Genomic DNA, 27,792 nt, shown 5'->3' on the forward strand with positions numbered 1-27,792 from the left:
TGATGACGGCCGCAGCCGCCGCCGGGCTTTTTGCGTAACACCTTCGCTATAAATTCCCCGGCTCCGCGCTCCCGCTGGCTGCCTGCTCCGCTCCAGAGTGCGCCGCGCCGCGGTGAGTACCAACGCCTGGGTCAGGCGCTTCCTCCTCCCCTCTGGCTTTTGAAAGAACCTCAATTCGCTTTTCATTTACGGAATTCGTCTAGGTCTCCCTCCATCCTGACTTCAGAGAACTTGGCTGGCCTTGGGCTGCGGAAGAAAAAGAATAATAATTGATCCTTTCCGAACTTTCAGATTTTTTTCCTTAGTGTTGCTGCTGTTGCTAGTATTTCAACTTACTATATACTTCTAGTAGTGGCGCTTTGGAATTCTAAACTTAGAAATGTTTGGGGACTCCAGTCACTTAGGAGTCAGGACAACCAGGCTTATTTTTTCTTTTTCCCCTTTTGGCCCAGCTCATGGCATGTGGAAGTTCCCAGGTGAGGGATCAAGCCCGTGCCACAGCAGCGACCCAAGCTGCTGCAGTGATAACGCCAGATCCTTAGCCTGGAGTGCCTCAAGGGAACTCCACGACTGGGCTCTTTTTGGTCACTAACTAGCTGTGTGAACTGAGTGAGGCAGGTTTTTGTGAGCCCACAAGCCTCAATTCCCCTCTCTTTACAAGAAAGGGAACAGAAGGGTCTCAGCCTTTCCTGTACAGAAAGTTCAGAGTTTGGGTGGCTGTCCAGGGATGCTGTGCCTCCCTCATTGTGACTTCAACGTGCTACTGTTCTTTCTTTTTTTTCTTTTTCTTTCTTTTTTGTTTTTTTGTCTTTTTGCCTTTTCTTGGGCTGCTCCCTCGGCATATGGAGGTTCCCAGGCTAGGGGTTCAATCGGAGTTGTAGCCACCGGCCTACGCCAGAGCCACAGCAACGCGGGATCCAAGCCACGTCTGCAACCTACACCACAGCTCACGGCAACGCTGGATCCTTAACCCACAGAGCAAGGCCAGGGATTGAACCCACAACCTCATGGTTCCTAGTCGGAATCGTTAACCACTGAGCCACGAGGGGAACTCCTTTTTTTTTTTTTTTTTTCCTTTTTATGGTTGGACCTGCAGCATGTGGAGGTTCCTGGGCTAGGGGTTGAATCAGAGTGGCAGCTGCCAGCCTACCCCACAGCCGCAGCAAAGCGGGATCCAAGCTTCCAGTCTGCAATCTACACTGCAGCTTTTGGCAAAGCTGGATCCTTTAGCCCACTGAGTGAGGCCAGGGATTGAACCCACGTCCTCACAGATACTATGTTGGGTTCTTAACCCGCTGAGCCACAACGAGAATTCCCACGTGCTGGTGTTCTTGTTTGCAGAGTTATTTATCTAAAGTGACTGCAAGATACAGTCCCAGTTTGCTGGTCCCATCAAGGCAAGCAGCAATGGCAAAGAGCCTGACCATCAGCCTGCCTTAGAGAGTCAGAGGGTACCAGGCAGGCAGGCTGGGGAGATGTGTGCAGGTGTGGTTGTGTTGGGGGGACCAAGCATCTGCAGGTCAGAAAGAAGGCATGTGGAATGGAGGTAATTCTGTCTTCAGATTCCTTGTGCAGCTGGCACTAAGGTGAAAAGAAACCCTCCTTTGGAGTTCCTGTTGTGGCTCAGTGGCTAACGAATCTGACTAGGAACCATGAGGTTGCGGGTTCGATCCCTGGCCTTGCTCAGTGGGTTAGGGATCCAGCGTTGCCGTGAGCTGTGGTGTAGGTTGCAGACGTGGCTTGGATCCCGCGTTGCTGTGGCTCTGGCGTAGGCCGGTGGCTACAAGCTCCGATTGAACCCCTAGCCTGGGAACCTCCATATGCCATGGAAGCGGCCCTAGAAAAGGCAAAAAGACAAGAAAAAGAAAAGAAACCCTCCTTTTTCTTGGTGAGGAGGCAACTTCCTCAAACTTGTTGGTTTCACGAAAGCAGCTTGCAGATTTTATCACTTAGAATCCCTTCTTCCTCACAGTTTAGGTTCACCGAGAGATTTTTCTGTTAGAGATTTTGCTTGTTCCAGCTCTGTGACTTTCCCCCCTGCTCTTGTGCTGGGATTCTTGATCCTGTTCTGTGTTGGGTATTCTTGGAAAAAGTTGTGCCGAACAGGAATGACCATTGTTTCAGATTGTCGGGCGTGTTTGAATCTCTGGCCCCTGCCAGCCAACCAGCCGATAATGATCTGTCTCTAGCATTGTAACTCTGGGAACTGTAGCTGGAAGGGCCTGCTTTGTAAAGGTTTGGGTGTTAAACTGCCCCCTTTAAAATCTACCCCAAGTCACTCAACCTTCTCATGGAAACAAGTCCTCAGGGGTTGGAAGATAGACATCTGGGTTATTTGTTTTAGACACACAACAGACAGAATTCAGCTTAAATTAACTTTGAAGAAAACAGGTTCTCAGTGATTTGGAATAAGCCTAATTTTTAGCCACCTTCCACCCTGCCTTCCTCCTCCCCCTCCCTCCACCCTGGAGACAGAAAGGTATTATCAGCAGGGAGTAGTCAGGCCATCCCAGTGAAAAAAATGCAAAAAGTGGAAGTTCCCATTGTGGCTCAGTGGTAATGAACCTGACTAGTATCCATGAGGACTCGGGTTTGATCCCTGGTCTTGCTCAGTGGGCTAAGGATCTGGCTATGGTATAGGTGTGGTGCAGATCTGGCACTGCTGTGGCTGTGGTGTAGGCTGGCAGCTGTAGCAACAATTTGACACCTGGCCTGGGAACTTTAATATATATGCTGCAGATGTGGCCCTAAAAAGCAAAAAAGCACAAAAAGAAAAACGATTACAATATGTTTAAGATGTTTAGGTTTTATAAATTAGCTTTTCTAATCTCCTCGGTATAGTGCAAAATTATTAATATAGCTATATGTTAATTAGAGGATATATTTTAAAGTATCAAAAATACCAATTGAAAGTGCACTAGGAGTTCCTGTTCGTGGCGCAGTGGTTAACGAATCCGACTAGGAACCATGAGGTTTCGGGTTCGACCCCTGGCCTCACTCAGTGGGTTCAGGATCCAGTGTGGCCATGAGCTGTGGTGTAGGTTGCAGACGTGGCTCGGATCTGGCGTTGCTGTGGCTGTGGTGTAGGCTGGCAGCTGTAGCGCTGATTGGACCCCTAGCCTGGGAACTTCCATATGCCGTGGGTGGGGCCCTAAAAAGCAAAAAAAGAAAAAGGCATTAGGGTGGGCAGATGTGGTTTGGTAATAGGGCCCTAGTTTAAAGCCATAGAGTAAATGTCTTTAAAATCCTCTTAGTGCATGTCTTTAAACTCATTAAGACAAAGTTGAGCCAATGGCTTCCTTGTCTCTGATTCCACCACCATGTCCTCCAGGGATTATTGTGCTCTGTGCTGACTAAAGGAAGCTGAAGGAAGCAACTATTGCCCTCTTAGGAATTTTTGAAGTCTTGGTCATTCTTTGTATAAGAAAATATTTCTTAGGAATTCCCATTGTGAGATCCCTGGCCTCGCTCAGTGGGTTAAGGATCCGGCGTTGCCTTGAGGTGTGATGTAGTTAGTAGATGCGGCTCAGATCCTGCATGGCTGTGGCTGTGGTGTAGGCCAGTAGCTACAGCTCTGATTGGACCCCTACCCTGGGAACTTCCATATGCCATGGACTTGGCCCTAAAATGGAAAAAAAAGAAAGAAAGAAAGAAAATATTGCTTTTCTTTTTCTTTTTCTTTCTAGTCGGTTCTTAACCCACTGAGCCACAGTGGGGACTCCCCCAGATTTTTTTTTTTCTCTTTGGCTGTCCCATGGCGTGTGGAGTTCCTGGGCCAGGGTCCAAATGCAAGCAATGTTCTCTTGAGCCTATTTGGAACAAGGAAGTCAGACGACCCGAATCTGCCTTGCGTCTGAAGGCTTAGTGTGGGTGGAAGCAATTCGTTTCTTTGTGCCTCATTTTCCTTTTCTGTAGAGTGGGGATAACGTTGGTACGGAGGTAGGAATACTTCAAGTGAACTGACAAATACATCAAGGACTCGTGAGATTAAACAAGTTTGTGTACCGGGTCTGGCACAAGACGCTCAGTAAGCATTTGGCTGGCAGACCCTGACCTGCGTGCTGCGGCCTGAGGTCAGCCTTTCCGTGCTTGTGGAGGTCACGGTCTGGTGGGCAAATACATGCGTGTCCTGGTCTCTCTGCAGGACGCTGCCCCCACCCCCATGCCCCCTCCTATCCCCGCCTTCTTCAGATGCCCTTGAACTGCTGTTGTACTGAGTGCGGGCAGCCCTAGAACAGGTCCTGGTTGGAGAGGCTCAAACAATGCAGAGTGTAGGGGTTGGATGCCTGCCAGGGGCTCTCTATTTTCTCGCTGCCCAGGTCCAAGAAAGACCGGGCATTTTTTTATTTTCCCTCTCTTGGCCTGCAAGAGTTCTTGGCATCGAGTACACTTGTGAATGCAGGAAGTTGACCCAGAAGAGTTATCCCCATTGTCAGCTCAACTGTGGAGGCGCTTGGGGTTGGGGAGGGGGAGGCGGCAAGGGAGCAGATGTGCAATCATAGCAGGAAATTTGGGGCCTGGGCAATAAAAATTGTCCTGGGTATTAGTACCAAACTGCTGAAAGCCATGATTTTCCCTGGCAGGTAGCAAAAGGATGCTCGAATATGGCCTTAGGGCAAGGGCCTCCGGGGGGGGGGGGGCAGGGAGAGGGAACGGGGATGGCTGGGTCTGAGAAACGGGGATGGGACAAAACCTTTGGAGGGGGCCAAGGGCTCCAAGGACCCCTGCTGGCCTCCAAAGTCCCCTCCCAAGGGAATTGGCTTCTAGACTGGCCAGCATCTGCCACTCCCCTGAGAGTAGTGGCTTCAGATTCAGGCTACGTCGTCTGTCCTGCCCACTCAGTGTCAGCCTGTCCTGCTCAGCTGAGCCTCCTAAGAGTCTTGGCACTTGGCAAATCTAGGGCTTTGAAATCCAGGCCTCCAGGCAAATCCAAGGACATGCCTGAGCCCTTGTGGGGGGAGTCAGCAGGCTGTCATTAGAGCATTCTTGGCTGGCACTTCTAGCTGTCTGGCTGAGGCACGCGTGACCCCTGTGGCGATGGGAGCCCAGCCCTCTCTCCCAGGCACCTTCAGAGCCCCGCAGAGCCAGGGCCTGAGGCGCCTTGCTGCTTTGGGGCCTGGGGGATAACCAACTCCTCCCTGGCCAAGAGTCCTAGGAAAAGGCCCCAGATTTTGGAGCCAGCAAGCAGCCCTGAGTTCAAGCCCTGACTCCATCACCAGGTAGCTGTGAGGCTTTAATTTCTTTGTGCTCAGTTTCTTCGTAAAGGGGAAGAGCTATCTTATAACTGTAAACCAGTTGTAATGAAAATAAATACATAAATAAAATATCCAAAAAAAATGAGGTCACAGATCACTTAGGAACCTCATCTCAAAACAAACACATCTTTTTCTCTTCATGCTTTGGATTCCCTTTTGCACAGATTATTTACTGAGGTCCCTCCGTTGCGCACTGAGATGAAGGCAAAGTGGAGTTGAGGCTGCTCATTGTTCTGACGCGGCTCATTTCACAAAGTTCTGAGAGTTTCCTCTGCCAGGCACTCTGCTCAGGGCCTCGCCTACGCTCATTAATCACTACATTAATCACTAATCACTACTGAGTCCTACAAACACTCAATGAGAAAGAAATATCTCCATTTTTGAGATGATGAAACTGAAGCTTGGCGAGGCTCAGGGTCACTGCAAAGCCCTCCCTCGCCCACCATTGAGGTTCTCTCTCTGGGTGCTGTGTGCCAGGTGCCATGGGGTCAGCAGAGAACAGCTACCTGGTCTCAGGGCTGATCACGAGGCGTTTGCTCCATGTGTTCCTTTGCTCCGCATCTGCGGGGTCCCCCCACTCAGGGCCTGGGGCCGTGCTGGGCTCTGTGATGGGTCAGATCACAGTCCTGGCTGCCTGCCCCTTAGGTGTGTGGAGCCACACCCCTCTCCTTACCTGCAGCTTCTACCACAGTGAATGCCCATGAATGATGGTGGAGTAGAAGAATATACCAGAAAATGAAGTATTGTTATCCCTGTCTGCCTCTCCACACAGCAGTCTGCGGATGCTAGCGTCCCTTGTATAAAATAATGTAGTACTGTGAGCTCCCACTGTGGCACAAGGGATCGGTGGCATCTTGGGTGTGCTGGGACGCAGGTTCGATCCCGGCCCAAGAAGCATCTGGCCCTGCCACAGCTGTGACTTGGGTCACAACTGTGGCTGGGATCTGATCCCTGGCCCAGGAACTCCATATGCTGAGGGGTGGCCAAAAATAAATAAATAAATAAACAAATAAACAAAAAAATAAAATACATGTATATGTATATGTATATAGAGACAGAGAGAGGGGGAGAGAATATTTGCATATAATGCTATCCTCTGGTATACCTTTTTTTTTTTTTTTTTGGCAATGCCTGCAGCATGTGGAAGTTCCTGGGCCAGGGATTGAATCTGATCCAAAGCAGTGATCCCCAGGCTACCAGGGAACTGCCATTTTTTTTAGGTTTTATTGAAGTACAGTTGACTTACAAGACTGTGATAGTTTCTGCTGTACAACAATATGATTTAATTATACGTGCACACACATCCATTCTCTTTCAGATTTTTTCCCACATAGGTTATCACAGAATATTGGGTAGAGGTCCCTGCGCTATACAGCAGGGCCCCGGTGGCCAATCATTGCACATACCTCAGTGAGAATATCATATCCCATTCCCAGTCCCTTCCAGTGTAACTTTAAATCATCTCTAGATAGATTATTTATAATGCCTAATATAATGTAAATACTATGTAATTAGTTATAAATAAAATGCAAACATTATGGAAATTGTTGCCTGTATACCATAAATTCAGCTGTTGCTTTTTGGAACTTGCTGGGATATTTTTTTTCCCCTGAATATTTTCCGTCTGTGGCTGGTTGAATCCTTGGCTGCAGAAGTTGAGGATAAGGAGGGCCTGCCTACTCAACTGAAGGAGAGGAAATGGTTGCTTCATCGGGAAAGTATTTCTAAAGGGGGCTGGGGCTCGTGACAAACAGCTGAACTTGGAGTAGGGGAAGCAAGATTTTCAGGAAGGAGAAGAGACTTTCATTAGAAAGTTGCCCTTGAATGATTCCTTGTTGTGACACAACGGGATCGGGGGTGGCTCTGCAGGGCCAGAACCCAGAGGGTTCGATTCCTGGCCCCTGCACAGGGAGGTAAAGCATCTGGCATGGCCAGAGCTGCAGTGCAGGTCAAAACTGTGGCTTGGGAGTTCCCATCATGGCTCAGTGAAAACAATCTGACTAGTATCCACATAAGGATGCAAGTTCAATCCCTGGCCTTGTTCAGTGGGTTAAGGATCCAGCATTGCCACGAGCTGTCACGTAAGTGGCAGATGCAGCTTGGATCTGGTGTTGCTGTGGCTGTGGTGTAGGCCAGCAGCGATAGCTCTGATTAGACCCCTAGCCTGGGAACCTCCATATGCTGCTAGTCCAGCCCTAAAAAGACCAAAAAAAAAAAAGAAGAAGAAAAAACTGGCTTGGATCTGATCCCTGGCCTAGGAACTCCATGTGCGACAGGGTGGCAAAAAAAAACCAAGGTGTCTTTGCTTCAGAGATGCTGATGAAAAATAAATAAGGACCTGGAGAGGAAGGAAGTTGGCACAGGCCTTACACAGAGGAAGTATTCAAGGCATCCTGGCTTGTTGGGTCCCTTGAGACCATATCGAACTCCTTTCTGTCCAGATCAGTGGAAATGGGTGTCTGTCTATGCCATTGCTTAGCATTATGAGTTACTTAGATGGAACTGTGTTTCCCAATTCACTAGGAAATAAATCCAGTCAGTGAAGGCAATTGAAATAAGCAGAGGAGTTCCCGTTGTGGCTCAGCAGTAATGAACCTGACTAATACCCGTGAGGATTCAGGTTCGATCCCTGGCCCCGCTCCGTGGGTTAAAGGATCTGGCATTGCTATGGTGCGTAGGCTGGTAGCTGCAGCTCCCGACTCAATCCCTAGCCTGGGAGTTTCCATTATGCTGCAGGTTCATCCTTAAAAAGCAAAAATGAAAGAGGTAAATAAACAAGTAAAGCAGATAATCTCCGCTCTTAGATCTTATTGCTAATGGGCATTTCCCAAGCGGGGGCTGCTGTAACGTCCAGGTTGCAGCTTCCCCTTTTTTTTTTTTTTTTTTTTTTTTTTTTTTGCCATTTCTAGGGCTGCTCCCGCAGATGTGGAGGTTCCCAGGCTAGGGGTCGAATTGGAGCTGTAGCCACTGGCCTGTGCCAGAGCTACAGCAATGCGGGATCCGAGCTGAGTCTTCGACCTACACCACAGCTCACGGCAACGCTGGATCCTTAACCCACTGAGCAAGGCCAGGGATCGAACCCAAAACCTCATGGTTCCTAGTCAGATTCGTTAACCACTGAGCCATGATGGGAACTCCATTCATTACATTCCTTCGTCGAACCCCATGTGTTGACTTCCATTCATGAATGTTCATGCCTTCTGTGTGGTCTACTGAGCACTGGACTCCTGCCCTCTAAAACTTGAATTCTAGTTGACAAGACAGTGTAAATATACATAAGAATAGGAGAATAACTCCAGAGTGAATTAAGATTATAGAAGAGAGCTGGTAGAAGGTCACAAGTTCCTTTTTTTTTTTTTTTTTTGTCTTTTTAAGGCTGTAGCTGAGGCATATGGAGGTTCCAAGGCCAGGGGTCTCATTGGAGCTGCAGCTGCCGGCCTATGCCAGAGCCACAGCAATTCGGGATCCGAGCCATGTCTGCGACCTACACCACAGCTCATGGCAACGCCAGATCCTTAACCCACTGAATGAGGCCAGGAATCAAACCTGCATCCTTATGGATACAAGTCAGATTCATGGATACTAGTCAGATTCATTTCTGCTGAGCCATGATGGGAACTGGGAAGGTCACAATTTCTAAATTTTTCCTTCAAAATACCCTCCAGAGCAGTGAGCCAGATAGATGAATCATTGGAGTTCTGTACCCAGAACAGCTGATTGCAAGCTAAAAGCAGTTCTTTGTGGCCTGTTTTCTTTTTTTAATTTGTAATATATGTGCATTTGCATTGTGTACTATAATATGCCCATGCTTGTTTTAATATGTTCATCGATAATCACACGAGGTTTACCCCTAGTCCAGGAACTTCCATATGCCGGAGGAGCAGCCCTAGAAAAGGCAAAAAGACTAAATAAATAAATAAATAAATAAATAAATAAATAAAATGAAAAAATTAAGCACACACACACTGGTGATTTCCCATTGTGGCTCAGCGGTAACAAACCCGACTAGGATTCTTGAGGATGCAGGTTCCCTCCCTGGCCTTGCTCAGTGGGTTAAAGGATCTGGCATTGCCGTGAGCTCCGGTGTAGGTCACAGACACAGCTCAGATATGGCATGCTGTGGCTGTGGCATAGGCCGGCAGCTGCACCTCTGATTTGACCCCTTAGCCTAGGAACTTCCATATGCCGAAGGTTTGGCCCTAAAAAGACAGGGGGGAAAAAAAAAAAAAAAAAAAAACCTGGTCTAACACTTCACCTATTGAGTGACTTTGAACATGTTGCTTAAGTATCTTGGAGCCCCAGGTTTTTTGCATTTGCAGATGGCCATGCTCGTGGCCCCATTCTTACATAAAGACTGAATGAAATATGTGTGGGGCACCAGCACAAGCCTGGCATCTCTTTGGCACTCATTACATGGTAGTTGCTGTTATTAGGAATCAACTAAAAGATGTGGTGTGGTGTGCGATGGAGCTGGATGAGTCCCAAGTGTGGGACACTCAGAGGAGGCAAGACCCGAGAGGCCTGGGCAACTCAGGCAGAGGAACGGGAGGGAGGGCGTGGGGCGAGCCTAAGGGATGGAAGATGGGGCGGGGAGGGCCTGCCTGGGCGAGAGCAGAGAGGATTCAGGGTCCCAATTTTAGGAGGGTGTGAACAGCAGAGAGGGCTCCCTGGGGGAGCGTGGAGTTGAGTCCACGCGATCACAGCTGTCTCCTGGGGAAGTGAACCTGTAGAAAGAGGCTGGTGCTCAAACAAGTTAAACAGGCTGCTGTGTCGGTCCAGTCAGGAGACCGAGGCTCCGCTTGGGGAGGTGGCTCCGGAACCAGACACCCTGAATGGAGACGCATCAGTAGGTCCTGGCATTGGCTGGACTTGGGGGCTGTCAGACGTGGAGATTCTGGGATGATGATGGCAAGATTCATGCACAGCAAAGTTCCACAGAGCCGTGGATTTGGGTGATGAGTTGGATTTGGGTTGTGGTGAAGTCCGAGTGCTGACGGCTGTAAGAAGCCCATGTACAGTGCAGATGGGAGGTTCAGATGTGGGTCGAGGGCTGTGTACAGATGTCTGGGTGGGAAATGCTTCAAGACCACGGGAGCCTCGTTCCTCCTCCCTGATGTCTGTGTGCAGTAAATGGACGGCGACTTCCTCCACCAAGAGTGTCAGCCTCTTTTCCGTGTGCCTAGAATTGGGCCATTAATCAAATATCTCAGTTTCAATGGTTTTAACCTGTGACCTAACTCCTTCCAGGAGTGGTCCAGGTCATGGGGTAATTGAGCGGCCAGCATGGACTCTGGAGTCAGAGGAACTCCCAAATCATGCCTGTGGCCTTGGGCCAAGTGGCTTCATCCCTCTGGGTGCTTTGGTGTCTCATCTGAACAGTGGGAACAGCACTAACTTATTACAGGATTGGTAAGAGGCGTTAGAGGAGCGAAGGCCACGTGCGTGCTGCTTAAGAAGAAAGGAAAGAGCTGGTTTGTCATGCTCTGCCGTTGCACAGGGGACATGGAGAAAGTTCCTTGGGCTGGACAAATTCATGCAATCATCTTACGCTGGGGACTCACAAAATCAGCTTCTTTTAGCTCCCAGCTTCGTCAATATGAACAAGAGTAACAGTGCAGGGGCCCCAGAACCATCATCCGACTCTGGTGGGACTGAGGGCTGGGCTGCATCTCCTAGAAGAATGTGGACATTTCAGATAGAAGAAAATAAAAATCACAGACAATGTTTGCCATCCATTCTGAACACCGTGGAACTTTTCTGGATCCCTATTGAAATCATGTGGTGAATAGACATAAGTGTGCTTTTTATTCCTAATACCGTCTAAAGCATTTCCTGTTTTGTTGTTGTTGTTTGTTTTGTTTTTGCTTTTTAGGGCCCCATCTGTGGCATAGGGAGGTTCCCAGGCTAGGGGTCGAATCAGAGCTATATAGCTGCCACGCCAGATCCGCGCTGCATCTGCAACCTACACCACAGCTCACAGCAATGCCGGATCCTTAACCCACTGAGCAAGGCCAAGCTTCGAACCCGCAACCTCATGGATACTCGTTGGATGCGTTGCCGCTGCACCATGGTGGGAACTCCGAGGCTCGTATTTCATAACAAGCATTTTATCCAGTTGTACTTAACTCTTCTGTGAGTTGTTTGTTTCCAGTCCTCTGGGCTGCATTGTCTGCCAGGACAAGGACTTCGAGTAGGGGACGTGCAGGCGTGTTGGGAGCCAGGCTTCCTCCTTCCTCTCTGTGGAACCGAGAAAGGCTTTGTTGAGAAAAATGGGTAATGAGGACATCTGCCAAAGGCTGGGGACAATGTGATTCTGACAAAGAAGGGGTCGTTACTCCAGGCCAGTGATCCCTGCTGCTGTTTCTAAGGCACTTTGCAGGCAGCACCATTCATCTCATAACCCTGCAAAGCATGGAGCGTGCTCTCCAGCTTGTAGATGGTGGAAAGCCCCCCTCAGCTTTGAGCTCAGGCATAAAGGGATTTGCATCTACTGATAAGTGGTGTCTGTGGGATTTGAACCAGATCTAAAGTAGTCACATAGCACGGGGGCGAAGGAGGTTTAGTGCCGATCTGCAGTTGAACTTGTCCCTTAATGAGAAGCAGATGGGGAACCCACTGGAAAATTGGGGGGACTTGGCGTACTCTGAATGGATGAAGCTGATGGGCAACTTCCCTTTGTGACTAAAGGAGAGAGTCAAGACAGGCCAAGCCGTCGAGAGGCTCACCTGGAGTTCCTGTTGCAGCTCAGCAGGTTAAGAACCTGACATAGGGTCTGAGAGGATGCTGGCCTTGCTCAGTGGGTTAAGGATCCGGTATTGCTGCAAGCCGCAGTGTAGGCGGCAGATGTGGCTCTGATCTGGTGTTGCTGTGGCTGAGCTGGGCGGTGGCAGCTGCAGCTCTGATTTGACCCCTAACCTGGGAGCTTTAGGCTGCAGCCCTAAAAAGACACAACAACAACAACAAAACAAAAGAGACTCACCTGCTGTGTGGATTTGAGGCTAGAATGGAGAAGTGGGAAGAAGTGGTTTGATTTGGTGACAGCCTGGGTGGGTGGTGGGGGAGGCCTATGGAGGCCTGAAGTTTGGTGCTTCAGGGTCCACGCTTAGCCCCCCCAAGTTTTTGCAACCACTGGCTCTTCTTGTCATGAAGACTGTACCGCTTTCCATAGCTGCTGCTTTAAGCTCTTTTCTCAACCACAGACCATGGCTCCTTGGCCTGAGGTGGAAAATGCCCAGCCTAACTCTGAGGAGTGCACCACGAAAGGCAAGGAGACCCACAAAGGTAAGTGCCGCCCCTCCCCGCCTGGGCTGGCCCCCAGGGAGGACCCGGGAGATCTGGGCCTGGTTCCACATTGCTCATGGCCTCTGCTGCTTGTTTGGGCAGATGACACCGGCACCCCTGGCACCAAGATTGAACTCCAGCCGTCCCATTCTGCCATGGCTCTGGTGGAGGAGCCCCCAAAGGTGGAGGACCCCTGGGACCTGCCCGAGCTTAAGAACACAGGGATCAAGTGGTCAGGTAAGAATGAGGCCTTGGAGTTCCCGTCATGGTGCAGTGGTTAACGAATCCGACTAGGAACCATGAGGTGGCAGGTTCGATCCCTGCCCTTGCTCAGTGGATTAACGATCTGGCGTTGCCGTGAGCTGTGGTGTAGGTTGCAGACGCAGCTCGGATCCCGCGTTGCTGTGGCTCTGGCGTAGGTCGGCAGCTACAGCTCCGATTCGACCCCTAGCCTGGGAACCTCCATATGCTGCAGGAGCGGCCCAAGAAATACCAAAAAAAATAAAAATAAAAAAAAATAAGAATGAGGCCAGCGGGGCAGGCAGTGTCACCTCCTCTGTGTCCTCCTCCCCTTTCCATGGTCCAGGCAAAGGTCCTCACTAGGGGATGCCACCTGCCAGTCTTGGAGGCTTAAGAGTTAAGCGCCTGTTGATGGCTGGGGTCCGTCTCTTGTTCTTTTATTTATTCAACAGATGTGCCAGCGCTGGGGTTATAACCAGACCAGACCCTCTGCTGCTCCTCATAATCCATTTGGTGCTGGACCAGGTCAGGTCCTGTCAGGTGCTGTGGGTGCGCAGCAAACAGATGAGGCCCCAAGAGCAGCGGAGGGGGCATCAGGGAAGTCTTACAAAGACACGTTACGCTGCACCTCTGTTCATTTCCTACCTGCAGTGTGTGAGGGTCAGATGGCTGGGAGGGAGGACGTGAGTAGAAGGGTTCCTGTTGGGGTGCAGGGGAAATGAATTCCACTAGTATCCATGAGGATGCAGGTTTGATCCCTGGCCTCGCTCGGTGGATAGGGAATCCAGCGTTGCCGTGAGCTGTGGTGTGTGTAGGTTGCAGATGCAGGTCGGATCCCGTGAGGCTGTGGCTGTGGCTGTGGTGTAGGCCAGCAGCTCCAGCTCTGATTCGAGCCCTAGCCAGGGAACTTCCATAGGCTGCAGGCGCGGCCCTAAAACAGCACACACAGAAAGTGGGTAGAGAAGGCAGTGACCGAGGATTGAACCTTCCAGGATGTATGAGCGCCCGAACCCTCCCCAGATGGAGGCTGTAATTGCTACCTTGTGGCCACTTTATAGAAATATTCCGTGCTGTTCTCCAGGTGCTTAGAAGAGCCATTATCCCTGACCCCACACTTGGCAGGGGGCAAGTGCTCTTAACCGGCTCATCAGTGACACTGGTTCAGCCGGGCATGGCATGGCACCTGCTTGGCCTGTGTGTCCCCAGACCCCACCAGCCCCTCCTCCCAGAGCCAGGTCCCTCCGAGACATTTCGCCACAGCTTTCAGCCAGATGGACTGCAGTCGTAATTGCTTTGAAACGTGAGCCGGTGGATGAAGCCGGTCTGTCTCTAGCTTTTGCTGCCCAGAAGAGCTGACAGCCGCCTGGTGGGATGGGCGGAGGTGGGGCGGTTCTGAGCTCAGTGTCACCTTCTCAGTGTTTCAGACACTCAAAACTTTCCTGCCTTTTCCTCTCCCCCAGAGAGAGACACCAAAGGGAAGATTTTCTGTGTCTTCCAAGGGATTGGGAAGTTCATCTTGATTCTGGTATTTCTCTACTTTTTCGTGTGCTCCTTGGATGTGCTCAGCAGCGCCTTCCACCTGGTTGGAGGTACGGATGAAAGGTCAAAGGTCTCTGGTGGGGGGAGGTGTTGTCATCGGATTTGGTTCCGAAGGTCGCAGCTCAGCAAGCCCTCTCCAGCCACAGTCTCAGGAGTGGTTTAGGACTGGAAGCCACCTCCGATCATCTGTAACATCCTGCCCCCGTTTTATAGAAGAGAGAGCCAAGCCCTATCAAAGGGCCAGGACTGGCTGGCTGAGGCGGCTAGAGCCGGTGCCAAGCTGTCAGCTCCTTGCGTTTGCCCATGAACCCTAGACAGGAAGCTGTTTGACCTCAAGACTTAAGTGAGAGATCGATCCCTGCTGTCTCTGGGCCCCCCCACCCAAGGAGCGGATTGGATAACAGTGTGCTTCGGCTAAAGCAATGACCCAAAATTAAAGCTGGCCTTTTGCTGGAGAAGAATGGGGTCCCTGTCCTGGGGGACTCTGAGTCCACAGAAGTTGCCTAAACACCTCCCAGAATTGAGTGGCTGTGTAGGGTGAGGGGACCCAGAAGTGGAGTCTGGGAGTTCTCGATGTGGCACAGTGGAAACGAAACTCATTAGTATCTGTGAGGATGCGGGTTCGATCCCTGGCTTCGCTCAGTGGGTTAAGGATCCAGCATTGCTGCAAGCTGTGGTCTAGGTGGCAGACGAGGCTTGGATCCTGCAGTGCTGTGGCTGTGGTGTAGGCCGGCAGCTGCCGCTCTGATTCAACCCCTAGTCTGGGAACTTCCATACTCTGCAGATGAAGCCATTTAAAAAAAAAAAAAAAAAAAATTAGGAGTTCCCATCGTGGTGCAGCTGAATCGAATTTGACTAGGAACCAAGTTGATCCCTGGGTTAAGGATCCGGCATTGCCGTGAGCTGTCGTGTTAAGTCACAGACGAGGCTTGGGTCCTGTGTTGCTGTGGCTGTGGCATAGGCTGGCAGCTACAGTTCTGATTCGACCCCTAACCTGGGAACCTCTGTAGGCCACGGGTGCGGCTCTAAAAGGATGAAAGACCGAAAAAAAAAAAAAAAATTAGGAGATGGCTTGATGGTCTTAGAGGCACCTTGAAACATGATGCTCCCAGTAATTGTCAGTTTCAGGCTGAAACTAGGGGCTGGGATTCAGGGGCCAGATGGAGAAGAATGGGAGGATTCACTTGAATCAATCTTCGGAATTAAGAATATATTGCAAGAAAATAAAATTGTTACAAAGCAAAAAAAAAAAAAATATATATATATATATATGTATATATTGCAGAGGCAAGAGGGGCCTCAGGAGATAGACTGGGACTCATTGGGCCAAGTAGAGTTAAAGCCAGATTCCTGATCAGAGGGGACTAGAAGAGCCATCGTTGACAGGTGGATGTGGTTGAAGGATGGGAGGGTGCAGGGTAAGGGGGACAAGGGGAGCAGGAGTGGGCGGGGGACTAGGTCACAGACTCAGAGACGTGGCGTCAGAGCAGCCCTGGGGAGAAGCCCGAGGAAGCCAGATGCCCTCGCTACCAGCCAGGCTGGAGGCTGGGCTTTCCAACCCCCAGCCAGCTGCCTTGACCAGCAGCTGCCTTGACGGTCACTCAGCACCCACCTAACCCCCATCACGTGGCCACGGGTTTGTTTTTCAGGAAAGGTGGCCGGAAAATTCTTCACCAGCAACTCTATTATGTCCAACCCCATGTCCGGGATGGTGATCGGGGTGTTGGTGACAGTCCTGATTCAGAGTTCCAGCACCTCCACGTCCATCGTCGTCAGCATGGTGGCCTCTTCCCGTGAGTCCAGGCGCCCAGAAGCCCAGACCCAGGCATTTCCCTGTTCAGCCGGGGAGGCTGGGGCTGCCTCTGAATGTGTCCAGACTGGTCACCATTACTTTCTGTCTTGTCCAACTGTGATGTACTCCGCTTAGGTCCTAGGAAGCCCTCCCTTTCATTCCCATGGCTGCATCTAAAGCCTAAAGATTCAGTTCTGAATTCTCTAGAACTGTGCCGTCCAGTCCAAAATGTCATTACCTACATATGGCTATTTCTTTCTTTCTTCTTTTTTTTAACCCCAAATCCAGCTACCCCGTTGCATCAGCTAAACTTCATGGAATCAGCACCCACAAAGGGCTAGTGGCTGCCATGCTGGACCGGGTAGATCTAGAACATTTCTATCACTGCTCTCAGAGCTAAGAACAAAGCCACGTAATCACATCACGCGTTAGCTTTAGGGCAGCGGCGCTTGGGCAGCTGATACTCCAAACTGGAACCTGCTCAACATTTGCCCTAAGTTGAGACACACTCTGGGAGGAGGACTGGTTTGAACCGGTTACGTTTCAGCCCGAATGCTAAGTAGAAGAACTTTTCTGGCCAGATTAGAAAAAAGTATTCATCACTTCTCAAATACTTTACTTTCATATGTTAGAATGTGTGGCAGTATACTAATTTTGTTAGAAAAAAAAAATGATAGTGCTGCAAATTTGCTATAACACACAAGTCCTTCCACATTATTTGCTGGTCTCCATTAAGCCAGGCTTGCACCTGCAGCAGGAGAGCAGAGGGATACGAGGGAGCTTGAAAACTAGGGTCCACAGAAGGGCTTCCTGGAATCTGTGAATTCCCTAAATTATAAACTGGAATTTTTTTTTTGTATGTGTCCATATTTCTATAATGAGCTTTCCAAGCTTTTGTCAGATTCACAGTGAGGTGCAGACCCTAAAGAGGTCAAGAATTGATGCTTTAGGGAGTTCCCAAAACTGTTCTCAGCAGTTAACAAATGACTAGCATCCATGAGGACACAGGTTCCATCCCTGGCCTCGCTCAGTGGGTTAAGGAGCTGGTGTTGCCCTGAGCTGTGGTGCAGGTTGAAGACGTGGTTCGGATCCCACGTGGCTGTGGTTGTGGTGTAGACTGGCAGCTGTAGCTGCGACTTGACTCCTAGCCTGGGAACCTCCATGTGCTGCTGGGTGCGGCCCTAAAAAAAAAAAAAAAACAAAAACAAAAACAAAAAAAAACAACTGATGCTTTAGTGGATTACCAGCCCGAAAGATGTCAGCTTGCCTTGGGCCACATCGGAAACATGGCCAAGTGACCTTCCTAAACTTGCTAACTCGCTTAGCCTTTTCTCCCTCCAGTGCTGACCGTGCGCTCTGCAATCCCCATCATCATGGGAGCCAACATCGGAACCTCCATCACCAACACCCTCGTGGCTCTCTTGCAGGCAGGAGACCGGAATGAGTTCAGAAGGTAGGAGGCTCACGTGAAGCCTTAGCCACCACCAGGCCCATCGGTGTCAAGACCACATTGTCCTAACTGCCGTTAAGTGGCCAATGGGAGCTGGGTCGCTGTCCCTAGACTTGTGAGATGAAGCCATGGTGGGTACAGCTGGGGACTGAGATCACATTTTGACCCGTGGATTAAATAAGCTCCCCAACCTGCAGAGCCGGGATAACGTATTTCTCACCCACCACGCTGTCTAAAGGAATGAACACGATCATGAGATAAATTCTTAGCAAGGTGCCCTGCACACTCCGGCTCCCTCCCGAAGCTTGACCTACTGAGTGGTGTAGTTAAAACAAGGCCAGTTTGAATAGTTTCACTTAATCAGAAATCATTATAAGCTCCTAAAAGCTTCCATTTGGGGCCGGTTCAACCCATGCCACTTTTTCTTTGTTCTTCACTCACATGCCAATAAAAAGCAAAAAGGAGCCTTTATTGTGGATGAGTGAGATCTGAAAATGGGACGCAGAGGGGTGAATTCAGGCAAAGAGAACCCTTTTCTTCCAGCATGTTAATGTGAAAACTAAGCACATTTCACAGGCTCACTTCTAACTGGTGCTGGGCTTTTTCCAGAGTTTGTCAAAATAGAGAAGCACTCCCCAACCAAAAAAAAAAAAAAAAGACAAACCAAAACCCAAAAACACTTCTTTGAAAAGATACATGCACTCCGATATTCAGAGCAACATTATTTACAATTGCCAAGTTATGGAAATATCTATCCCCAGAGCAATGGATAAAGAGGATGTGGTACATGTGTTATATGTGCTATATACATATGATCTATACCCAGCCTTAAAGAATGAGATTTTCACCATTTTCAGCAACATGGGTGGACATGCAGGGCATTATGCTAAGTGAAATGAGTCAGACAGAAACAAATACTATGTGATATCACTTATGTGTGGAGACAGAAAAATACCACAAACTAGTGAATAAAACAAAAGAAGCAAAACTCACAGATATGAGCAGTTACCAGTGGAGAGAGGGGAGCAGGAAGGGCCGGATGGGGGAGGGGAGTAAGTGTATAACTACTGGGTGTAAAATGAGCTATAAGGATGTATTACACAATACAGGGAATATAGCCAATATTTTATAATAACTATACGTGGAATACAACCTTTAAAAATCTTTGAAAGTGCTTGTACATAGGAATATAATTGACCTAACACACCCCTGTTTGGGATATTTAAATACAATGCTTTCAGTAACATCTTGGGAAATAGGTATCATTCCATCCAGGTAATTTGTTCCTAGATAGATTTCTAGAACAATAATTACTATCTCAAACAACTATAAGGCTCTTTAAATATTTTGCCAAACTATGAAGAAGTATTTGTATCACTTTGTGTTGGCAGTGTATGAAAATGTCTTAAAAATCCTAAAACTTAATCCATCCTCTCCAGGAAGAAAAAGTTAACATTGTAACGTATTAGTTAATAGGGTAAGTGGAAATTTGTGCTTCCACATAAATAAATTGCAAATTTCTTCTATTACTAGTGAGGTCAAGGGTTTCTCCCCCATGTGTTATTTGCTTCTGTTTGTTCATGTTCTGTGTCCTCTTTGGTTTGGCAGCATATGGAAGTTCCCAGGCTAGGGGTCGAATCAGATCTGCACCTACAGGCCTATGCCACAGTCCCAACAACACTGGATCCAAGCCACGTCTGTGAGCTATGTTGTTGCCACTTATGGCAACGCTGGATCCTTAACCCACTGAGCCATTTTTTATTTTTATTTTATTTTATTATTATTTTTTTGGTCTTCTTTTTTTTTTTTTTTTTTTTTTTTTTGCATTTTCTAGGGCTGCTCCCACAGCATATGGAGGTTCCCAGGCTAGGGGTCTAATAGGATCTGTAGCCGCCAGCCTACCTCAGAGCCATAGCAACTCGGGATCCGAGCTTCGTCTGCAACCTACACCATAGCTCATGGCAACACTGGATCCTTAACCCACTGAGCAAGGCCAGGGATCGAACCCGCAGCCTCATGGTTCCTAGTCGGGATTCCTTAACCACTGCGCCACGACGGGAACTCCAACTGAGCCATTTTTTAAATGAGTTTCTTAAGCTGGAGATAAGACAGAATTCATGGGGCATCTTTGAACCTTCTCAGTTGAAAATTGTGGTATATGTCAGCTTTGTTTCCTGTGGAGGCTGTTTAAATGTTTGAACAAGTCTCAAGATCTTAAAGTTAAGAATTCAGTTATGTAGGAGGCTTTGATGGTTAACGACTGGCCCCCATCTTTCCAAAAGGAGGGTTGGGTTGTCTTCAATATGTGTGGATTCAAAAGTGGTCTTGAAGGTTTTTTTTCAAATAGTGCTCGATGAGCTAATTCTTGCAGCCAGACCACCTCTAGCTCCATTTTTCCCAAGCGGAGCCAACTAAGGACTGTCAGCTTTGGTGGGAGGGACTCTGCCAGACAGTGGAAAACCAGGATCCAGGAACCAGAGCACATGCAGTGGTCTTCGATTCCTTCACGCTTGCTGACCCTCAGCTTCCCCATCTGCCGAATGGGAATATTAAGACCACCCACTTTGGGGATTGCTGTGAGAATGAAAGGATTGTACGCATGTACATACACAGAGAGGTGACACCTGGCAGTTGATACAAGTGACGACTTGCCTAGGTGATTGGTGCCCACTGGCTGGTTGACTGATTTGGCTCGGGGTGGTGTTCCTTCCCTTGCTGCAGGGCTTTTGCAGGGGCCACTGTCCACGACTTCTTCAACTGGCTCTCCGTGTTGGTGCTCTTGCCTCTGGAGGCAGCCACCGGTTACCTGGAGCGCCTGACCAGCACGGTGGTGGAGAGCTTCCACTTCAAGAGTGGAGAGGATGCCCCAGAACTTCTGAAAGTTATCACTGATCCCTTCACGAAGCTCATCGTCCAGGTAACCTGGGTTCCTTCAGAGAAAGGTGCTAACTCCCCCACCCCCGCCCCACATTCCTGCTTAGCCAGGCAGAGATGGAAGAGATGGGTGAGGGTCTGTGAACTGCCCCCTTCGGCTGCCTCTGGAAAAGCCCAGGGAGATTGACACTCAGTGGGACGGAGTAATTGGCCTCCTTGACTTCAACATGTGTCTCATCTTTTTGGGGGTGGGAGTGGGGGATGGTTACCCAAGGACATGGGAGCCCTTTGTTCCCACCACTGGCGGGGCTCACTGATGAAACAGTACCCTTGCTCCCCGCCAAAGAGGACGTGGTTCCTGCCTTTGCTTCCATCTCATCCCACCGCTCTACAGGCTCTGTCCATATTATTGAAATAAATGAAAGATGGCTTTGCAGATGTTGCCTTGGGAAGAAGGGGCCAACTTGAGCTTAGCTCTTTGACTCTTACCTTCTGTCCTCCAATATCTACTGCATGCTTCCTAGATACTGGTCCATTGTTCCTACCATCATTCAGTGTGTTTATGCAACACCTACCAACATCCAGGCGCTGTGCCGGGCCCTGCGAATGCAGATAGAGTGATCCCCGCCCCGCTCGCCTCTGCAGGGGCTCACAGTCCTCAGAGCCCCTCTTAACAGCTTCCCTGCTGTCGGTCCCACGTCATTCCGAAGGACTTGCCGACTCTCTTCTGTCCATTGCCTTCCTCAGCTGGATAAAACCGTTCTCCACCAAATTGCCTTAAGTGATGAATCAGCCCGAAACAAGAGTATGATCAAGATCTGGTGTGAAACTTTCACCAGTGTGGTAAGTTTCTAGGAAAATGGCTGGGTGTGGGTGTAGCTGATAAAGCAAAACATCTTGCATTCAGGCTGGGCAAATCAAAGATAAGGAGAAAGAAAAGTTGAGGACGCCCAGAGAACCAAAACTAGCCAGTGAGAATCCTGAAACCCTTGAATGCTAGATGGATAGACATATGCAGAAGGACGGACAGACCCAGCCCACATCGTGGACATTTTATCCCTGGTTATTTTCATGTCTCTTGGCTGATCGCTGACTGGTCCTTACCTCCGTTTATGGAGGGGCCCGTGGAAGCCGTGCCTCACACCGATGGAGGCACAAATTGATGCAGGGCTCTCCTGATGCCCCGCAGTGCCCACCACTCCCTCAGCAGAAGTGAGGGTTGTGAACTATACATAGCATTTCTCATGTTTGTCATCCAGATGGAAAAGAATGTCACCGTCCCCTCACCTGAGAACTGCACCTCCCCCTCCCTCTGTTGGACGGATGGTTTGTACACCTGGACCATGAAGAACATCAGCCACAAGGAGAACATTGCCAAGTGTGAGTGGACCTCATGCAGCCTCAGCCCCTGGGATGGGCCGTCTGGGCTCTTTGTTATCTGTGGAGCCCCCGTAAGTGAAGGAAGGAAGGGCCATGAGGGTTACTGAGCATCAATCCTACACCAAGGAGCTGGGCTTTCCCAGCCGAGGCAAGTAAAGCGTAGGGACAGGGGACAGACTGGCCCAAGATCCCCCTGTAAGGGGCAGAACTAGGACTTGAGGCAGAGTTGTTCTGGAGTTCCATACTGATTTCAGAACTCATCAACAGATTCCAAGTGCTCCCTCCGTGTGCTTCGGTATCTTTTGGCAGTAACTTTCAGGAGGTGACAGCCCTATTTGAAGTAGGGGTGGAGCACACACAGAACGATATATTCACCCTCGAGTCATGATCCCCAATGTACCCCAGGCACTGGGGCTGTAGCACTCAACAAAGCCATGAACCTGCGTGATGCAATGCACCAATTCTTTGAGAAGCTCTGCTATTCCCCTGGAATCTTTTATGGCCCAGACATGAGTTTTAACTATTCTTTTTTTTTTTTTTTTTTTTTTTTTTTTTTGTCTTTTGTCTTTTTTGTTGTTGTTGTTGTTGCTATTTCTTGGGCCGCTCCTGCGGCATATGGAGGTTCCCAGGCTAGGGGTCGAATCGGAGCTGTAGCCACCGGCCTACGCCAGAGCCACAGCAACGCGGGATCCGAGCCGCATCTGCGACCTACACCACAGCTCACGGCAACGCCGGATCGTTAACCCACTGAGCAAGGGCAGGGACCGAACCCGCAACCTCATGGTTCCTAGTCGGATTCGTTAACCACTGCGCCACGACGGGAACTCCTTTTAACTATTCTTATTCTCATTCATATATCTCTGTTTCTCCTCCTCTCATGCATCCCTGCGTGAATTCTAAGCAGCATACCTTAATCCTCCAGTTGTGGTGTACCTCAGAGAATCAAGTGAACTTTCACCTCCCATGTTCTCGGTGCTATACACCCATTGATATAACCTATGCCTTTCTGGAATCACCATGGGGACACGGGGATTTTGTAATATAACAAGGAGTCTTACAGTGAACAACAGCTCCCACTCTGACCTGCCCATCTTACCCACCTTGAACCTTGAACGCTTTGTTGTAGGTTTTGTGAATAAAGCACAGCATGGGATTTAGACATAGAAGAATGGGGCTGGGGAGTTCCCGTCGTGGCGCAGTGGTTAACGAATCCCGACTAGGAACCATGAGGTTGCGGGTTCGGTCCCTGCCCTTGCTCAGTGGGTTAATGATCCGGCGTTGCCGTGAGCTGTGGTGTAGGTTGCAGACGCGGCTCGGATCCTGCGTTGCTGTGGCTCTGGCGTAGGCCGGTGGCTACAGCTCCGATTCAACCCCTAGCCTGGGAACCTCCATATGCCGCAGGAGCGGCCCAAGAAATAGCAACAACAACAACAACAAAAAAAGACAAAAAAAAAAAAAAAGAAGAATGGGGCTGGAGGCCTGGATTTCACTTCACCTTCACCCTCACAAGATTCCATTGGCCGGAACATACCCTCAGGGCTACACTTAGCTTCAAGGGAAGCTGGGAGGTGTTGTCTTTATCCTGGGCTACTTGATTGTGTGTATCAAGCTGACGACCAAGATTTTGTTACTCAAGACAGAAGGAGGTGTGGGAATAAATTACAGGAAATAAACAACTGTGGCTGAGAGGGACTCTGCACCCTCCTAACAAGAGTTTTTCCACGGTCTCTTCAGGCAAACACATCTTTGTGAATTTCGATCTCCCGGATATGGTTGTGGGTACCATTCTGGTGATAACTGCCCTGCTGGTCCTCTGTAGCTGCCTGGTCCTAATGGTTAAAGTCCTAGGCTCTTTGCTCAAAGGGCAGGTAGCTGTGGTCATTAAGAAGACTATCAACACAGGTAAGCATCCTGAACCTCCTAGGGGAGGGCATCCCTGGGCTTCTCCCACCAGGGCACCTCCTTCTGATTCTCCCCAAACAATGGTCTCTACAAGGAGTTTGTCTCTTGGGTCTGATAAATTGCAGAAGGTAAGATGTCACCTGCCCTTGAAATCTTCCTTGGCGTCTTGGGTGGGGCCTGGGGAGAAGGCACAAGCTTTCACATGTTTGCAAGACCCTGAGAAAGAGCCAGTGCAAATCCAGAGAGCTGTGAGACGCTTCCCTTCCTGGCAGTTTTCCTGCTTGCTTGCTCGGGACTTCACTGGGTCTGTCAGGATCCCTTAGGAAAAGGGTGACAAGTTCACCCTGAAAAAAACAAAACAACCCCCCCTCCAAAACAGTTCCCTTGTGGTGCTATTTATCTTTTTAGGATCGTAAAATTTATGCTTAGGCTAAATGGAAGTTTAGGAAAGCATAATAAAACAAACTTGCCTATTGGAGATCCCTGGCAGTTCAGTGGGTTAGGCATCCACAATTGTCACTGCTGAGGCGTGGGTTCGATTCCTGGCCCAGGAACCTCTGCATGCTGCAGTCCTTGGTGCTCCTTTAAGTGGGGTGTAGGAGGCCAGGACAGGAGGAACGATGGAGGTCGGGGCACTCCAAGTGCTTTGTGGGGAGGAGGGTGGTTATTTGGGTGATGTCTTAATTCAGCTGATGTGACAAATTCTCATGGACTGGCTGGGCTCCACAACAGTATTTATTTCTCACAGTCCTGGAGACCGGGAGGTCCGAGGTCAGGGGGCCAGGACAGTTGGGTTCTGCCGAGGACCACTTCTCAGTGTACAGATGGCCGCCTTCTCCCTGCATCCTCGCGGGAGGAGAAAGCGGAGGGAAGCAAGCTCTCCTTTTAGAAAAGGGCACAGATCCACCCATGCAACTCCAACCTCACACCCGATTGCCTCCCAAAGGCCTCGCTTCCTAACAGTCACACTGGGGCTTGGGGTTTCAACATAACGAGTCTGAGAGTGTGGGGGGGGGCACACCTTCCATCCATAGCAGGTGGGTTCCGCGTTCAGACTTCCAGTGAATAGATTTTAGTCTTCGCAATAGATATGCACATCCTTGGTTCCACCTTCTGAATATGCAAGATAAAAGAATGCTAAAAATCTAGGTTGAGGGAGTTCCCGTTGTGGCTCAGCGGGTTATGGACCCAACTAGTATTCATGAGGATGTGGGTCCCATATCTGGCCCCACACAGTGGGCTAAGGACCCAGCATTGCCTCAAACTGCAGTGTACTTTGCAAACATGGCTCAGATCCCACATGCACACACACACACACACACACAAATCTAGTTTGAGAGCCCTGACCCTCTGGCCCAGCCTGCCCCCTGGGGGTCCTGGGAAAGTGCCTCCCACCCACGCCTTTCCTAGAAGGACTGTGACCCATCTCTCCTCCTCCGTCTTCCAGATTTCCCTTATCCCTTCAGCTGGGTGACTGGCTACCTGGCCATCCTCGTGGGAACAGGCATGACATTCATCGTGCAGAGCAGTTCCGTGTTCTCGTCGACTCTGACCCCGCTGGCGGGTGAGTTTCTTCCTGGGTCTCCCTCTGGCCACCACGACCACCTCCTGTCTCCCTCGGGCTGATGTCACAGGCGGCTTGTTGTCCCTCCGCAGGTATCGGTGTGATATCCATCGAGAGGATGTATCCACTCATGCTGGGTGCCAACATCGGCACCACCACCACCGCCATCCTGGCCGCCCTGGCCAGCCCAGGAGATACCTTGAAGAGCGCCCTCCAGGTCAGGACATGCTGCATTGGGCAGGGGCTCTGTGGGCTGGGATCCAACCCCATGCAGGGTCTTGCAAGCAGGTGGTTTCTAGAAGCCAAGAAACCAAGCCAAGCTTTTCTTATGTCCACACCGTTATGTGGAGAAGCCCCAGAGAGACTTACCTGAATAGTCAAAGCCATCTGTTCCTTAAGTGGTCTCAGACCCCTGTCACCAGTGGTTGTTTGAACCAAGGTGGGGTGGCCGTTTTTTTGTGTTTTGTGGGTTTTTTTGTTTTTTACTTTTTAGGGCCACACTGGTGACATATGGAGATTCCCAGGCTAAGGGTCAAGTCCAAGCTACAGCCACTGGCCTACACCACGGCCACAGCAACACCGGATCAGAGCTGCATCGGTGACCTACACCACAGCTCATGGCAATGCCGGAGCCTTAACCCACTGAGCAAGGCCAGGGATCGAACCTTTGTCCTCATGGATGCTAGTGAGATTTGGTTTCCCCTGAGCCACGCCGGGAACTCCTGAAGTTCACTGTTAAATTTGGCCTAAAGGACTTCGGGCCCTGATTCAGCCAGTCACCATCCTTGCCCAGACGCACAGGCCCTGAGATAATGGGGCTCCCTCTCTGGGCTAAGCTATGAGACCTTTTGCTCCCTGACCCCGCTATACAACAGACCGTTCACCTCTCTGTCCAACCTCTTGCGTTTCAGATCGCCCTGTGCCACTTCTTCTTCAACGTCACAGGCATCGTGCTGTGGTACCCAATCCCCTTTGCCCGGCTGCCCGTCTTCCTGGCCAAGTGGCTGGGCAACATCTCATCCAATTACCGCTGGTTCGCCATCGTCTACCTGGGCTTCTTCTTCTTCCTCACCCCGCTGACGGTGTTTGGCCTCTCGCAGGCTGGTTGGCCGGTGCTGGTGGGCGTGGGGGTGCCCATCGTCTTCCTCATCCTCCTGGTGTTATTCATTAAGCTCCTGCAGTCCCGGTGCCCACGCGCCCTGCCCCAGAAGCTCCAGAACTGGAAATTCCTCCCCTTGTGGATGCGCTCGCTGGAGCCCTGGGACAAGGTGATAACTGCGCTCGGCAGGTGCTGTGGGAAGCGCTGCTGCTGCTGCTGCCGCGTCTGCTGTATGCTGTGTGGCTGCTCCAAGTGCTGTCCTTGCTGCAAGTGCTGTGAAGACCTGGAGGAGGTGCAGGACGTCACCGTTAAGTCCCCCAAGGCTTTTGATAACCCGGCCATGGACAAAGAAGCCCAGGACGGGGCCCCCAGGTCCGAGACTGTTTGCAACATCACACCCTTGTAGGAAGGGGCTGCCCAGAGACCAGAGGAGGTCCCCACAGCCCACACCCTCATGCTCCCTCTGGCTTCTGTGTGCCTTCCACCGGGTAGGGGGGTTCCCCCCCACTGAGAAATGACATCCACCCTGACTCTCACTCCCTTAGCCCTGTGTACCAGCCTGAGCAGTAGTTGCACCTCAGTCCCCTGCTCCCTGGGTCCCCCACACCCGGGAAAGTGCAGAACACACCGAAAGAGAATTAGACAGTGAAACCCGGCCAGAGAGGCAATCACACCTGCCCCTGCACACACGCACCGGGTTGGTCAATAGGACATTTTTTCCCAGACTCAATGCATCCTCTTCCAAAGGAAAAGCCCCAAGGGAAGGTTCTCAAAGGTGCATGCATACACACATTCTTTTCTTTATTGCAATACAGCTCAGTCATCTGTCTTAGCAAACACTGGCTTCAACCAAGAGTACTTGCTCCCTGCTGTCCTGGCCCCAGAACAGCCCAGCTCAAGGGAAATGGTGTCACTGGACTCGGAAGAGACCAAGTGGCTCACCTGGTGCTTCCAGCTTCCTAAAAGAGAGTGGTCCTGACCCCTGATGACCCTGAGCGGGCAGATGGATGGAGGCTGAGACCAGGGAATAACCAACCTTTAGGGAAGATGGTTCACTTGCCGCCAAGGGTGTTTTGTTTTTTGTGGGTTTTTTTTTGTTTGTTTGTTTTGTTTTTTGTTTTTTTTTGCTTTTGGGGGCTGCACCTGGGGCATATAGAGGTTCCCAGGCTAGGGGTCCAATCGGAGCTACAGCTTCCGGCTTACACCACAGCCACAGCAACGCAGGATCCGAGCCGTGTCTGTGACCTACACCACAGTTCATGGCAACGCTGGATCCTTAACCCACTGAGCAAGGCCAGGGATCGAACCCGCAACCTCATGGTTCCTAGGCGGATTTGTTTCCACTGCGCCCCGACGGGAACTCCAATCTGGCTAATTTATAAGCCAGATTGGCAGACTTTTTGGCTAAAAGAGCCT

The 27,792-nt window shown here is 50.1% G+C and overlaps 1 protein-coding gene across 2 annotated transcripts; it reads left to right on the forward strand.

The window, feature by feature from the left end:
• SLC34A2 (solute carrier family 34 member 2) lies at positions 6-26,782 on the forward strand. 2 transcript variants are annotated; one of them, XM_005666562.3, is made up of 13 exons: positions 6-112; positions 12,455-12,536; positions 12,639-12,773; positions 14,237-14,365; positions 15,965-16,108; positions 17,449-17,560; positions 20,279-20,474; positions 21,179-21,274; positions 21,691-21,811; positions 23,546-23,713; positions 25,161-25,277; positions 25,370-25,494; positions 26,189-26,782. In XM_005666562.3, exons 2-13 carry the CDS (start codon positions 12,458-12,460, stop codon positions 26,780-26,782), a joined length of 2,016 nt encoding a protein of 671 aa, XP_005666619.2. In that variant the 5' UTR covers positions 6-112; positions 12,455-12,457.

The sequence above is a fragment of the Sus scrofa genome, chromosome 8 (genome assembly GCF_000003025.6).
Source record: "Sus scrofa isolate TJ Tabasco breed Duroc chromosome 8, Sscrofa11.1, whole genome shotgun sequence".
Taxonomy (NCBI): Eukaryota; Metazoa; Chordata; class Mammalia; order Artiodactyla; family Suidae; genus Sus; species Sus scrofa.

Coding starts and splice junctions, on each gene's coding strand:
- SLC34A2 (XM_005666562.3), top strand. CDS start 12,458: ATGGCTCCTTGGCCTGAGGTGGAAAATGCCCAGCCTAACTCTGAGGAG. Junction 14,366..15,964: donor CGCCTTCCACCTGGTTGGAG/GTACGGATGAAA, acceptor TTTGTTTTTCAG/GAAAGGTGGCCGGAAAATTC. Junction 21,275..21,690: donor GTGAAACTTTCACCAGTGTG/GTAAGTTTCTAG, acceptor TTTGTCATCCAG/ATGGAAAAGAATGTCACCGT.